This window comes from Lipophrys pholis (genome assembly GCF_963383615.2).
Source record: "Lipophrys pholis genome assembly, chromosome: 19".
In the NCBI taxonomy this organism is placed as follows: domain Eukaryota; kingdom Metazoa; phylum Chordata; class Actinopteri; order Blenniiformes; family Blenniidae; genus Lipophrys; species Lipophrys pholis.
Window position 1 is genome coordinate 15,168,442 of NC_137647.1, and position 15,934 is coordinate 15,184,375.

The window sequence follows — 15,934 nt, forward strand, 5'->3', positions numbered from 1 at the left end:
ACCAGAAACAGTGGCAACAATTCACACCCTGTAAACCTTGCCTAGGGGGGCTTCATTAACTTTGACCTGCCCTCTTCAGCTTTCCAGGCTGATTTCCTGTTTACCCGCTTTTTTGCTCTGTCTCCGCCTGTCTCCCAACTGTGAAGGCTGGCTGAAGTAGCAGGAAGCCAATTCAGCGAACAGTCACGGTAGAGGCTATAGTACAGAAGGATATTACTACCATAGTATGAATGAGGTATTAGGCATTAGGTATTAAGCATTAGGCATAAGTCTTGAGATTAGGCATTATCCAAGTCTGGCAAGAGCAGGTTCGCTGTAGTGGAGCCATCTGGGATTATGTGAGATAGATAGATTAGTAGATTAATTTCTGTTTGGGCACAGGCAGAAATTTTGGAGTCATGATCACCCCATTGAAGTCACCAGGCAGCACAGACAAGACACCTCTTTTAGCCTAAAAACTAGCCAGATGGCTAATGAAACTTACCTTATCAGGGATTAAAGCCCAGGCTGTGGCTATCATACTCTAGCATGCCAATTACTGCCACGCATACTGGGAAATACTGCTGTAATAATTGACTATTTATCTCCATAATCCATTTGCCAGGCACAGGTCAGCTGTTACTTGTCAATATGGGGTAGGGGTAAAAGTGATTAGAGCTCCAGAAGTTTCTGAAACTGACAGTAAATATCTCCCATTAGTGTCTAGCACCCATTTGTGATCGACTGGTAACGCAATTAAAAGAGAATGCTGACAGCTTCGGGCTAAATTTAGACTTTTCATTTTGGTTGTCTTCGGCAGTCCGTGCTGTTTTCATGTTTGATGTGACAGCATCATGGTGATGGTTAATGTTTGACTTTGATGATCTAAACACCCCCTGCCAATGGTTGGCAGCTGTTCCTTAAGTGGTGCCTTGCAGTTATTCTTTTTTTCCCCTCCTTTTTAATTTCTTTCTTTTTTTTTTCTTTACATAGAAGGATCTGAATGAACTGCTGGCCCAAGTCTTTGCCCAGTCCACAGTCCACAGCCATGGCGGGCTCACAGGACTGACTGCTGAGAGCATGCTGCTCTAATTGAATCCCCCACCTGTTACTGGCAGGTGCGTCTAACAGGCAGCAGGGGGCAGAATAGAGCATGGTGTGGTACTCTGCATCCATGCTGGACAGTTAATGGATTTAAGGTTTAGTGCTTGTGTGTAAGTGTGTAGTGAGTCTCCTGGTGGTAAGTTGTTGCATTCATTAGCCTGTTAGTGTGTGTGTGTGTGTGTGTGTGTGTGTGTGTGTGTGTGTGTGTGTGTGTGTGTGTGTGTGTGTGTGTGTGTGTGTGTGTGTGTGTGGTTCAAAGAAACAGACAAGCAGAAAAAGGGACGGCAGCATGTGGAGGTACGTGAGCGTGTTCTCTGTGTGCAAACAGGACTAAGGAGAGGAGTAGAGTGAGAGAGAGTAAATAGGTTATTTCCTGTGAAATGAGAATTAGGAGTGAGTTAATTTGCTGAGGAGTGACAAATAGTGACAGAGAGAAGAAGGGAGAAATAACGAAGGAAAAGGGAGGGGGTCCCAATGTGCTCCCACTTCCTTTTAGACTACAACTTCATCTGGTCATGGGAGTAAAAACACAATATAGCAGAAACAGCCGCACATAAACATACACAAACGCATACACAGACACACTTAAGACACACACACACACACACACACACACACACACACACACACACACACACACACACACACACACACACACGCGCGCAAACGCACACGCACACACTCAGTCAATGCATGTAGGTACACACTGTCCAGACAGTGAAAGAGGTAGGTGTCCAACTGGCACCTTTATCAATCCAAACATTCACCCCGGAGAATACCCCTTCACTGAGACCAAAAGCTGGAAACAGCGATGGATAGCATCCTTTGAAAGAAAAGTCTTATCTGTCTTGTGTGTAGCTGACACTGAGCGACAGGAAAGTTGATCGGGACATAGTTGCAGGTCTACAGGCAACAGTAGACGAGAGTGGGTCATACCCTAGCCTGGCTGACTGAGGCTTGAGAGGTTGGACAACAACAAGCCTGGATAGCTGTAACATTAGCCTGCCACTGCCCTGAATGCCCCACCCCCACCCCTCCTCCTCCTCCTGATCTGACTTCAGTTCTCCCACAGACTCCATTATGGTCCTGAAACCAGCCGTTGTGTTTTATATTCATGACCAGCTGCTTTACTCACTCACCTCACTGTTCTTCGGCCTTTAACAATGCGATGACTTCTACGTGTACAGTCAGTCCTCACACTCCTCCAAAGCTCCCTGTGTCACTAAAAAGGGTGTCTGCACTGCCTCAGTCACATGACCATGCTTGTGCGTGGTGGGTCATTTGTAATGAGGGGATGCTGCCTGACTCATAGTCTCTATAGCAACCACTTTTCTTCTTTTTCTACCATTCACAGCCATTCTTTGTATTTTACTGTCATCCAGTGCAGTGGTTTCTCAATCATCTAGTCTAACTTTGCTACATCACATGTGGAGCAATTTGTGAGTGGTGCTTCTGTCCTGATATGCTCACAGATCCCACCCTCTATGGCAGTATTGATACGACTCTCTGGTCTAACAGACTCCATTTCTTGCATCTTGTCCTTCAGAAGCAAAAACCTTTGAAAGAAAAAAGCACATTTTTGTGGTCCTGTCAGCTGTGATGGAGGAAATGCTGTGATGCGGTGCGTATTGTGCCTTGCGAGAGTGTTAGCAGAAATGGTGAGAAACAGGAATAAGACAAAGACGTGATGGGAGAGTTGGCTGACGCCAGCATAGTCTTATGAGAGCCTTAAAATAACAGTATGTGGGTTGATGGTGTTGGACTGTAGGTGATCAGTGACATCATCAAGATACAATGTACGTCATCTCGAACCCAATCTGTCAATCAGCTCATCAATCAGCAAAGAAATAATTAATTTGACAAACGTGAGGAGAATAAACACAAGGGGTGTGTTCAACAGCAGTGAAGAAATGGATTAGGGTGGACATGGAGTGCAGACAGACGCTGGGGACATTCATTTTAGTGTTAGTGAGAGGAAGAGTCATAAATAAATATAAGCTGGGGGTTGAAGGGGAAGGAAGTTTTTTTTTCTTTTGCTCTATACCACCACAAGCAGGGAGAATGGTCTACAATGGCTGCTTGCGGTGGGAGAAAAATGTGAGACAATGATCCATGTTAATGAAAAGCCATGGACACAGTGACAGACAAAGGGGTCCATAAACCAGTTAATGGCCACCTCAATAGGTGCTAATACCTTCAACATATGGATCCAGCCATGATGCCAGGCAGGAAAATGGCCGATACTGACACAGACGTTAGTTGGGAGTTCAGAGGAAGTTGAGGAGGGTGGGGACCTGAGAGGGGGAGTTAAGGCTCATTGGAAAGCTGGAAATGGCCACTATTCTTGTCCTGACCTTGGATGTGGGTCAGGTCTATCTTTGCTCTTTAAAAAGCTTGTGATTGAGGTGCCCGGCCATGTTGATTGGGGCTCTTTAGAAGTGCTTGTGGCAAGGCCTGACTGCATCAGAGAAGCCATTACGAGCAGCTGAAAAACGCGCTGCAGGGTATACACCTCTCTCCCCGATTCCTTCCCCTCTCCTCAAACGCACCAGGAACTAGAAGGGATGGACTAATGTGAACAGGTACGGGGCAGTGAGGAAGGGCAAGCTTACTTTGCATGGGCAACAAAGCAAACAGAGACGTTGCGGTGTATTAGGAGGTTGAGAGGGTAAAAAAATAGGAGGAAGAAGAAAAGTGTAAGAGGTGCTCAAAGGAGCCTGCTGCTGCTTGTGATGGCCAGATGTGATCTGAGAGATAAACCAATCAGAAAAGGCAAGAGAAAGAGCACAAGAAAAGGAGAGAAGAAGGATGACTAACTCAATGGAGAAAAAGGGTGAGATAAAAGGGGATAGTGAGAGAAAAAATAAGGGTTAAACGGCATGAATAGATTTAAAAAAATGGAGAGAGAGAATGACAGACGGACACTGAAGAACCTGGAAATGAGATACTGAAACAATGAACTGATAGCAACTATACAAGTTGCTGTGTTATCTTAGCACAGTGTTTTTGCTTTGATATTACAGCCACATCAAACTTTGAATCGGTCCCGAGAAACTAAAAAAGAAGGGAAGAAAGACAGTATGGAGAAGTGTTGCAGTTGAAAAATGTAAAGAGAAGGAGAACGTTTCTTTTCTTTTTTTTTTTTTTTTTCAGATCTGTAGGAACAGATACATTGCAGCTGGTAAATGAGGAGTCACTACTTATGAGAAGTGAATATGAGGTCTCAGTAATGAGAAATGTTGACTGTCAAGTATGTATGGCAGTGAGATGATGAAAATGTTTTTTGAAAGGGATGATTTAAAAAAAAAAAAAAAGACCCATGCCACCCATGAAATGAATGAATGTATTTTGGCTGTACATTTAGCCTGAGATGAGCTACTTTGTACAGGAAAGAAATGAAGTAATAGTCGTGTTTATCTCTCATAGATACTGGACTGACCTTTCGTTATGTTTTTTGTGCATCTGTGGAAGTGTGTGATTGCATGTATGTGTGTATATGCGTGCAGGTCAGGCTGATGTCATCTGAAACAAGGAGGAAATCTAGAAAGATTTTAGAGTTTTGGTTACAAATCAAAGAGAGATAGAAAGAGAACGCAAGAGGAGGCGATTAGATATTGAGAAAGAAAAAGGAGGGATATCAACATCAAACATGACCACTACACAAGGTGCTGGGTTAGGAGGGTATATGGGGGGAGGAAGGGAGACAAGGGAGGAGGAGGAGGGAGGATAGGGGCGAGCTGTGGTTGTTATGTTTATTGTGGTCTTTACCTTTTTGATCCACTTCTATTCAAGCATCGGAAAAAAGGAGAAAGAAGGAGATAGAAAGAAAACAGAGAAAGACAGTAAGAAGGAGGGAGAAAGAGGGAAAGTAAAGAGAATGAAAGAAAAACAGGTGCAGGAAAAAAGAGAAAATTGCGATTAAATAAAATGCTGTCCTTTCTCTCTCTGTCTCTCTCTCTCTGTCTCTCTTTTTTTTTTTTTAAAGCAAGTTATCTGTCTGGGTTATGGTTGACTACTCAGAGAAAGGATGGCTTAAATGGAAAATGAGAAGAGGAAAATGGCCTGACCTGAGTTTAAAACCATTTCCATTTCATTTCAGTTATCAATAAACCCCCAACAACACAATCCACCCCCAACCACACACTCTCGACCCCACCTCCACCCCCATCTTATAGCCACAACCCTCCCACTTTTCCTCCTGATAGTCAGTGCAGCTCCGAGAACCTGGTGGAGAGAGAAACCGTGGAGAACATCTTGCAGGTCTTTCTTCAAAGCTGTGGAAGTAAACAAAGAGTGGAACGAGGCATGGTGGATGAAAGGGTGTTGATGACGATGCTTCTAAATGTGACCACATGTCTTCAGAGAGATCACTGAGTCTGTCCCTCTTGCGCTCTCTCGTCCAGCGTCCCCAGTGTTGACATTACAGCGGTCCCTTGAACTAAAGAAAACGGTGCTTTCGGCTTTGCTCAATTTACAGAGTCAGGATGCCTGCAATAGAAGCCAGCAAAACACTCAACCCATCGACCATCCAATCAATGGGGAGCTGCTGGCTTGCCTGGCCGAGACCGGCTCATCAAAGAACAAGAGAACAAACAACAGCGAAAAGGGTGGGCTTGACAGAGTGGAACGCCTCAAAAACACAGCGCGAAACCACACTCAGGGGGGAGGGAAGAAAAAAATACAGGCTGGAGACAAAAGAGAGATGAGAGAATCGTCTGGAGCGAGCTCATCACACACAAATCAATAGGTTGGTGTGTTGAGTCACACTAAGGCCTCGGTTTGCACAAGCAGGTAGAGCGTAGATCCTTCGACATCCATGACGCTGTTTGAGACGTTGCGCTAGTGTCGCAGCATCTGGGCAGCTCAGCGAGCAGCTGGAGACGGGAGGAGGAGCGAGCATGAATCTCAGCTCCGCCTTCGAAGTTTAGTGAGCTGGCACTCTCCTTTCCTCAGTGTTTGCTGAGGCACAAGTGGTGTGCGAGCGGATCTTCATGTCTCTCGGGAAGCAATGTGTCAAAAGACACATGGCTGGTGGATCCCTGCTGCGAGCGTGATTGTCATGTATGTGTCGTGAGAAGTTGAATGTCTCTGGGGAGCCCAGCAAAATTGTCACAACACCTCACAGTGTTGTGCGTAAAAAAAACAAAAAAAAACAAAAAAAAAACCAGAGAGACAGAGAGAGCGAGAAAGACAGAGAAAAAACGTGTACCGTTAGCGGCACTGGGCTCAGTTGTGTGTGTGGGGGGGTGGCATTGCACCTTGGCAACAACCGTATCAGCAGCCATGCTGATCATTTATCATCTTCTGCCATGATCAAAGTGGACAAACAAGCTCCAAGAAGACCTGCAGGATGGGAGCCATTTTCAGTCTGGAGAGGTAAATATGCAGAGGAGTGGGACTCCTGTGAAGCCAGGGCAGTGGCAAAAAAAAAAAGGATCTCACATCCTGCCACCAACTCTGAGTGCAATCATTAACTCCATGGTTAGGGAAAGGAGAGGCTGGCCATGAAGCATCCATGGCTTTCATCTGTAGTGAAACAGCTGCAGGAAACATCAGAATTGAGCTGAGCTCATACATATACTATTTGTCCATATGTTGAAGAAAGCTACTGGCCATAGTGCGAGTGGCCCACACTGTGTGATTGTGAGGTCACAGTCCTTAAAAAACTTTGTGTGGACTGCTGAGTATGTTTGTCTAAGCAGGAGCAAATGATATGTGATGCACTGCAGTGGTGTGTGGAAAGAAAGTCAGAAAGGGAAAGAAAGCTTCTCCAGACCTGCAGAGAGAAGACAGAAAACAAAAGAGATGGAAGTCTTTGGTTATTGCCATTTCTTCTTTTTTGGTTGTCCTGAAAAATAGACACAGAGGACAGAGCACGCATGCATTCACACACACACACACACACACACACACACACACACACACACACACACACACACACACACACACACACACACACACACACACACACACACACACACACACACACACACACACACACACACACACACACACACACACACACGCACGCACACATTGATCACACATTCCTAAAGCACAAACAGAGAAAGGGGACAGAAAGTCATCAAACTGCCCTCACAGTGAGCTGGAGGTTAGTTTAAGGCCACCTTGGTTGTTTGTCTGATTCATTCAACTTTCTCTTTCAGGGCTCTTTTGAGAAATAAGCTCCTGGCCTCTCTCCTCTTAATCACTCTGCTCAGTGCTCTCTACAACCCTATCAATTACTCCCACACTAATGAGTACATCTAGGCACACACATATTGTTTGAGCATTGCAGGACAACAGCTTCCTCATTCCCTTGTACAGTTCGGGGAGTTAGTGCACCCTCTCCTGCCTCTTCCATCCTCTCCCCTGTCTATTGTCTTCCTCTAACACTTAAAGTTTTCACAGTAAAGAGTCAACCCATTTGTTGGCCAGAGCAATGCCTCCTATTTCTCATTCACCAAACATTTATGAGAACCACGTCTAATGGTGTCCTTATACATATTAATAGAATTTCATTTTCAGCCACATCAAAGTGTTTCCTCTCCTCCCCTGAAAACTTGTCATATTACAATGCCATTATTCTTTCTACTGACAAATTCTTACTGACAAGTCAACTATCATTTCCAGCAGCTTTGTGTCCAAAAAGCAATGTCTTGTAATGAACAGGCAGTGCTGAATATATTTGTGGGGAAGAATCAATTTTATAAAGTGAAACAGCGGCTGAGTAACAAACTATGAATGGAAAAGGGCAAGATAGGGACTTAGGCTAAGAAGCTCTGCAGACTACCTACTGTAAAGGCCTGTGCAGATACCTCCACTGTGCATATTAACAAGATAAATCACAGCTGATGAAATAGCAGAGGCACAACACCAGGGGTAATGGCTCTGGCATGGCTAGCATGGATGGTCCCGGTGGAGAGCATTAGGAATCAATAATGATGTAGCGCCGTGTCCTGAAGAAGGGGGCGGGGGGCGAGGTTCTCTTGTGGGGTAGATTTACTTTGACTCAGTGTACATCTGTGTTAAGACTGCAGTGTAGGGTTTTTCACTGCAGTAAACACATGCTGCAGCTGTGTCCGTGAATCTGTGATGTCTTAATGGAATCCAGCAGACTACGGCAGGCTGTGACAGTGTGAAATGAGAGTTCAGTTGAGCCATTTTGTCTTGCTCGACTCCGGATGGCAAAAACAATGCTATGTGGCAGCGAGGCCTCGCAGGGCTTTTTGGGACTCGATGAGATATGATTTGACTTGTTGGCTGATGTTGTATTTTGCCAAAGCGATCCCACACACATTGGCACAACACACACACACACACACACACGCTCCGGACCCTTGTCGGAGCTCAGGCAGCTGAGGTGTGTGCGTGTCAGCTCGGCTCCGGCTGTCACCTTGCCGTTTCAGGTGACTGGCAACATGGCGCCTGTGTGACTCAGGCGGCACTCGCATAGAGGACCCTGTCAGATGCAAACATCACACTCAGCCGTCAACACGGCTGCACACCATCTAAGGGGCTATGACACACAACCATTACATATCATCTCTCAATTGTTCACCTTTTTTGTCGAGACAGCCAACGAAAAACATGCGTCAGCCCTGGATGATACCCGAGTGCCCGGCAGTCCCAGCCAGACGTGAATGATGGGGCATTACCAGAGCGATTAGCAGCAGCAAATTCAATTAATCTTGACAAATCTCTGCTGAGGCAGAACTGAAGAGAGCGATGCACCCCCTCTCCTGGTAATTAAAAGTGGCCGAGTTGAGTGGCGTGTGGTGCGACGGTGACTTGGTTTTTGGATGAACAGTTCCAGCTCTGAGTCTGAATGTGTCAGGTCGTATTTAGTTTGTCAGATGAGCAGCAATACGCCGAACGGCCTGCAGAGTCATTTGTGTGCATATCCGTATCTTTATGCTTGTCTCCTTTTTTTTTTTTTTTTTTTTTTTGTGGCGGTGTGAAGAAGAATGCTTGCATTTCTTCCACGGAGGAGAGTGGCAGAGGACAGGGGTAATTGACTCTTCTTTGTCACCTCAGACAGGCGAGACTTTTCATCATAGAGGGATCAGCTTCCAATTTTCTAAGCCGTGCTGCACTTCAGATGCAATCAACAAAGTTTTTTTTTGTTTTCTTTAAACACAGGGAAGAAAAATGCAAGTCAGCAGCTATTTAATCATCTCTTTGATTGCCTTGCAGAGAGCGAACAAGTTTCCTTATGCAGTAAGAGGGAAAAACACAAGGCCAGAATACATAGAGGAAGAAAACAGGTATAGCTAAACAATGCTACGTTGACCCTCAGCAGGCAATTCAATGCGGGACACCAAACAACAGTACAGGACAATCAGAGGACTAACAAGCAAAGTCACAACACTTGCAGAGGCTCTATTTTGACCACTGCTAATACCGCCTGGAAGCCTGGGGAGTAGAGGATGGAGGACACTCCAGAAGAACACTTGTTGCCCCTTGAAAAGGTGAGAAGAGAAGATTCACATCAGGCAATACTCCCTAACACAAAATCCTCAACTTCTTATCTGTGACTCGGGCTTCAAACTGACTCAAATACAGTGTCTTCCAAAATATACTGAGGTCACAGACACACTGAGCAGAGGGAGAGAAGGAGACTGAAAGAGGTGTGTGTAAGTCCTTCAATCCTTGGATGAACATTTGTCACACCTGCAAAAAAAAACACAACAGAGACAGCGTAAGAAGTTAGAAGAGAATGTAATGATACGGATGGATAGATTAGAAGAAAATAAAAGAAGAATGAGACGAACAAGATAAAGAATGTAGATTCAAATTGAGAGAGAAAATAAGAGAGAAATAAAAGGGTTGAAAAGAGTCGATGCTGACTGTGGCAGATAATAATAGAAGTGAAGTAGAGTGAAAGACTTGAGAGAAAAAAGGAGGAGGAAAGACAGGGAGAAAGAAAAGAAGAAAGTTAGAGGTTTGGCTTGGTCTCAGTCCTGTGGCTCGCCTCAGCTTCGGCACCTGAGGAAAAAGTAGAGACAATCATCCCACACCCTGCTCGATAAATTAAACTGCTCCCATTTCCCCGTAGGACCCGTATTTGTTCCCCCCACGCACCTAGACCCCCACACCCACAATCATCACTCCATCTTTTCCTGCACCCCATTCCTGCTTCTGCAGAGTGGAGGGGAGCGCCACGGCTCCTCCCCTCCGGCCACTGGTTCCTGCACAGTGGAGGGATCAATGCTGAGAGTAATAATACATGAGAGGGAGGAGGGGAGGCTGAGTGGAGATTTTCACATGAGCGAGGATCAACACAACACCATCTAATCCTTGCTGTGTCTGCTCCTTTGGCTGTGTGAGTGCTCGTTTGTGCGTACACGCCGGCTTTGAAACCAAGAGTCAGTGCAAGTGAGAGAAAGAGCAACTGTGTGTCCCTCTATCGAGAGTGTGAGGTACGCTGAGGTGTGTTGGCCTTTGTTTGTGTGTAGGCATGAGTGTGTGTCACACCTGCCACAGAGTTTTGAACAGTGCAGGAGGAAGTCAGTCGTTTCCATGGGGACATTAAAATATCTGGCGCTCTAGGTCATATGGCCTAAAATAGACCCTTTGCTGTTTGTGTTAACATTCCTATTGTGAGGTGCAACACACACACACACACACACACACACACACACACACACACACACACACACACACACACACACACACACACACACACACACACACACACACACACACACGCGCGCACACACACACGCCACCCCCTGCCTCAGCATCTTACTGGGCCCAATTTTCATTTTTATTGGAAATCAGAGGGACGGCAAAGGTGTTTGGCACCAGATAAAGTCAGCAGCGTGCCGCTGAGCTAATCAGGGCGTGAGTTTGAGGCGGTGTGTGTTACACTGCTGTGATTGCCAATAAAGGCTGACCCCATGTTTGCAGTGCGGATGCGTGAAGTGCTTATCAGGGCTTGTGTTTGTGGAGCACCTTCCCCCATGTGAAAATCCCTTTCAGCCACTGGTGCGTCACTCTGTCAATGAAGAAAAAAAGGTTTAGTGCTCTGTGACTGTGTGCATGTGTGTGGCTGTGCAGTGTATGAGGAAGAAGGATGAGAGAGGCAGAGAGAGCAGGTGAGGATGACTGTTTTGGTTTGTTTTGGCCGTGTCAAGAAAACCCAAGGAGAGCCAGTGTGCACATGTGAATGTAAAAATGTCTTATTCTAGCGTTGTGGTGGGTTGAAAAGGGGGTAGGAGATCCAGATGGGGGTTGAGGAAGGGAGAAGGAGGGCAGAGGTGAATGGGGTGAGGTGGGGAGGTGGGAGGGGGTGGCGTGGTACTCAGTACTCACTGTAGGGGACACACTCATATTGGATCTCCAAGTACTTGTAGGTCCCTGGGCAGGGGTCCGGGAACACGTCCGACCCAGCTACCACCACACACTGTGTGCGATTGTTACACCTGCGAGATGAGATAGATAGAGAAAATAGAGAGAAAAAAGGAGGTAAGTGGTAAAAAAAAGAAGATGAGTGTCATTGTAAGAAATACTAAGAAAAGTCCTTACAAAAAAATAAAATAAAACATCTTCAGGCTCTGAAAGACAGAGGGAACAGTAGGAAAGGGAGTAATTTCACACTAGACTAGATCATGTGGCAGCTGCACCCGAAGGGAGGTGGCAAACAGAAAGGGAGAGTGAATGGGGGGAAAAGGGTGTGGTATGACGGATAGAGAGACTCAAGGAGGGAGGGAAGAGGCAGCGAGAGGGCGGGTGACGTAAGAGCATCCTCTCCTGGGGGATTGTGAGTGGGAGCAATTAGAGGTGAAACAACAGGGAAGGACGTGAGGGGGTGGGGGTGGGATGGTGGGCACACACCAAGAAAACATTCATATGCACATAATACCTACATCTAAACCACACCACTGCATGCCTTCTCACGTTTGCACACCCAGGGAAACACATGCACAGAAGGATGAACACACACACACACACACACATACACTCAGTCATTTTCAACCCATAATCCTTCTCGATCCAGCTTTGAGCATTTCTTCCCAGTGCAGTGTTTTTCTTCCTTTATATCTCAAATCTCTGCTGCACTCACTCTATCATCCCATCATTTCTAGAAGTCTTTCTCCTTACTTTACCTCCGCGATTCTCTCTTCCACCCCTCTCTCCCTTCCTCCCTCTCACGCTCCCCTGTTCTCTCTCCCCCAGCTAGCACCCTGTGCCTCCATTACATGCGTGATGGATAGCTGAGAGAGGGCTTCCATTGATCTGAGCTCAGAGGAAGCAGATGCTGAGCACAAACAGAGAGCAGCTGAAGGAAGTCTCACAAATGCCTCGGCGGCGATCCTCAACATATACATTTTCATACAACCAATTCCACGTTACCAAACACCCATACACATAGCCCTACACGTGTGCTCTCCCATGTGCAAACCGTGTACAAAAAAAATTATTAATAAATGATGATTTATAAATTCACACAAGAAACTGTTGTTGACTATGTGAAAATGTGGGAACCCCGTGGACATCTTGCATATTAAGTCCCTTTTATGTGAAAAGTATAAATCCATCCACTGTAACAAAAAAAATCTCCATCCACCTTCTTGGTCTGGAGCCAATCCCAGCTGAGTATGGATGAAGTCAGGGTTCGCCCTGGACAGGTCACCAATCCATCACAGCGTAGCCACACAGAGAGAAGCATGCACATACTAATGTCCACACCTGCAGACAATCTCAACCGACCAATTATTCTCAAAAAAAAAGGGTTTCGGACACCGGGATAAAAGCATAGTCCCCAGAGAAAGCATAATCACATGCACAATCCACACAAAGGTACCTCAGCCCAGATTTCTATGGCTAGAGTGCTAACCACTACTTCACATCTAAGTCTCTTTTGCTAATTCATTGTGAGAACATTGATTCTTCATTTTCACCCCTTAGAGTCTCAAAAATGTAATACCTTGTGAAAATGAATTGAGATTACACAAGTAAGCTATTTTCCTGGGACCTGTCAGTTACTGCTAGTTTCAACAGTTTTAGTACCAACCTAGAAGAAAAGTCAAACTTTTGCTCATGCCAAAAATGTGTTTAAATATATTATCAAAGAGAACTTTAGAGAGAATTACCACCTGAAAAACTTTCCACTCAAACAAATTGTCCAAGCAAAACGCTTATTTATTTCTTTGAAGCACTGATTAATATTATAATTATTCTTCAGTCTGTGTTTCACCCCTAAGAACTATTAATGCAACACTTTTCATAAAACTTAAATATTTTTTAAATGACATTTAGTCAAGTTGATAACTTTTGACTTGATCGTTCGGATTCGATCAGAATCTGATAAAATAAACTATAGAAACGTAAAAATAGGTACATTGTGCTTCAAAAATCAAATAAGTTCCTCACAGCTACCTTAAAGGAGAAAAAGCAGGAGGACCTGTGTTGTGAAACAGTATCTTGTTTCCTGTGCCAATAACAGGCTCTGACTCTGCACATACACACAGACGCAAGATCCAAACAGATCGATTCTTACCTCTGTGACATTATCTTGAATGCATCGGGCAGGTAGCACTGCACGTTCTCCATCTGAAAGGGGTCTGCATCACAGATCTTGTCATCAGTGCGACCGTAGTTTGCCGTCTCAATCATGATGACATCACTTCCTGGGCAACGCAGCTCAATTGGGTAGCCTTCGCATGCCAGCTCTCGACGCATCAAGCCAAAGGGCATCATCGACCGGCTCAGAGCTGTGGAGGAAAAAAAAAAAGTTATTGATAATCCAATGTACCCTTAATACTTTTAGGAGGCTCTGTAATACTTAACCTCATTGTAAATATTATGCGAAGTGTTTGACAAGAGCAGGTGGAATGAAAATGGCATTCGTTGTCTTCATGAAAAACACAGCTAAGCAAACATTGACTCATCTTCACTGAGTAGCTACATTGCAGCACTGTGGACACAAAGTCTGACCACCCAGTCTCCAAATTGGAACCTTAGAGATTCCAAATTGGCATTTTTGCAGCCATACCAGCTTTTCCAATGAAATACTGCACTAGTTGTGAAACAAACTGTGAGAGATTCAAATGTTAACAAACTCCTACACACAACCAGGCAGCAACTTATCATCCTCATCGCCCCACCAGAGAGGAACTGTGTGTCCTTTCTCTTTCAGCCTATTTCACCTCAACAAGGCACCAGAGCGGAACCTTTGCAGTTAGTCTGAGCAAGAGAGGAAGTAATGGGAGAACAACCACAAAAAACAGAATTAGCGTCTGCGCACACTTTCACCTCTGGTGTGTACACCATTTGCACACCCACTGCTGGTAATCAGCTGTCTGAGAGGCATGTCAATGCACTGCGGCGGCTCTGTGTGAAGAAGGTTCAGCGGGGACAGTGAGGTACTCTGGGTTAATCGCTGAGCCGGGCTGAGAGGCATGAAAGAGGGCTGCAAAGAGGTACTGAGAGAGACACTCATTGTCTCTCCAACTCTCTCCATAACTGCATACCTTTCCAACTACTTCCACATTCAGAATCACACACACAAAAAAATACAAAATGGCAACCATCTAACTTGACAGGCCAGGTAGATACTGGCATAGAGACACAATATGAGTGGAGCCAGATAGAGTGAGTGATCGGGAAGTGAAGGTGAAGGATAGCAAGTGCTCCTCTGTCCGAGTCGCATGCCAGTGACAGAGAGATCTGCTGTCCATGGTTCTGAAATGACTAAACTTCATTTGGGAGCAGGCATCCTGCGGGCTGGAGCTGCATCACAGATCAGTATGAGTGGAGCTGTCCACTGTCCTGATGGAGCAGGGAGCTTTGACTGAGATCGCCTTTGTAACGTCAGTAGGGAGGAGATAGCAGATATTTAGCTGATCGTAGGCATACTGTCAAATCTAAACAGAGCAGCGCTACCTCCCTCTCGACGGGGAGCATTTTCTTTATAAACTGAGGCTTTCACTGCACAGCACTTCCCTCTGCCAGACAGGCTCAGTAGCAGACAAGGGCACTGAGTCAGCCCCTCTCCCCTACTACTGTTCGAGCTGAAACCCACAGAGTGGGGCTGTTTTCCCTTCCTGACACTGAGCTAGCGCTACTTAAGTTTCAGCTGCTGTCCATTCAGGAGGGGTGCCCATCTGGGTCAATGTCAATGTCAGTCATTCCAGACATGCTCCGCAGCAGTGCGCTACATGATTCACTGTCATCGGACTTGCTCATATTTCTAAATGCCACCCATTTATGCAGCGGGGACTTGAGTTCAGTTGTGTAACTAACGCCATTAAGGCTGAATGACTAGCACAGACAGACTTCAAATCTTTTATGCCTCGCCAGCATGCAGTGCCAGAGCCAAATCACAAAGGCCTAGATGCGAAAGCGCATACTAATTAAAGCACATGGAGACGCAAACAGCAGGCGAGGCCAGACAAACAAGTCAACACTAAAATGCAAAAAACACACACAAGCAAATTAGTGCATACGGAGACATACAGGGCAGATGAATGTCCGTGTTAATAACCAAGCATACATACTTGCATACATACATGCATACACACGCAGAGTTCTGGTGTCACAGTGGGATTACAACACACAGAGCCAGTGTGTGGCCTTGTTCTCTTAACTACCCTGTGGTGTAAATACACAGCAGCGTACAGCTGGCCGGTGATTACAATCACACAATGAGCCAAGAGGAGTGTAAATGTGAAGAGGGCCACCAGGAGTCATCACACTTACATTGTGGACCAGCACAGCAGGAATATTGGCCTTGACCAGAGGTGGCAATTCATAATCCAAATATGCTTTACATACTAAGCATACATACAGATTTGTAGTGATTAAGGTTGATCTACTTCCAGAGACTCTAATGTTTGGAGAAGCA

General features: G+C 45.5%; 1 protein-coding gene across 1 annotated transcript in view; it reads right to left on the reverse strand.

Annotated features, from left to right (window-relative positions):
• The window catches only part of adgrl1a (adhesion G protein-coupled receptor L1a), an 89,435-nt gene that overhangs the window by 25,356 nt on the left and 48,145 nt on the right, over positions 1 to 15,934 (reverse strand). The window contains exons 3-5 of the mRNA XM_080487590.1: positions 13,589 to 13,802; positions 11,401 to 11,510; positions 4,852 to 4,866 (exon numbers count right to left, since the gene is read on the reverse strand). Coding sequence (XP_080343716.1) covers positions 4,852 to 4,866; positions 11,401 to 11,510; positions 13,589 to 13,802 — 339 coding nt within the window. The remainder of the gene's footprint in view (positions 1 to 4,851; positions 4,867 to 11,400; positions 11,511 to 13,588; positions 13,803 to 15,934) is intronic.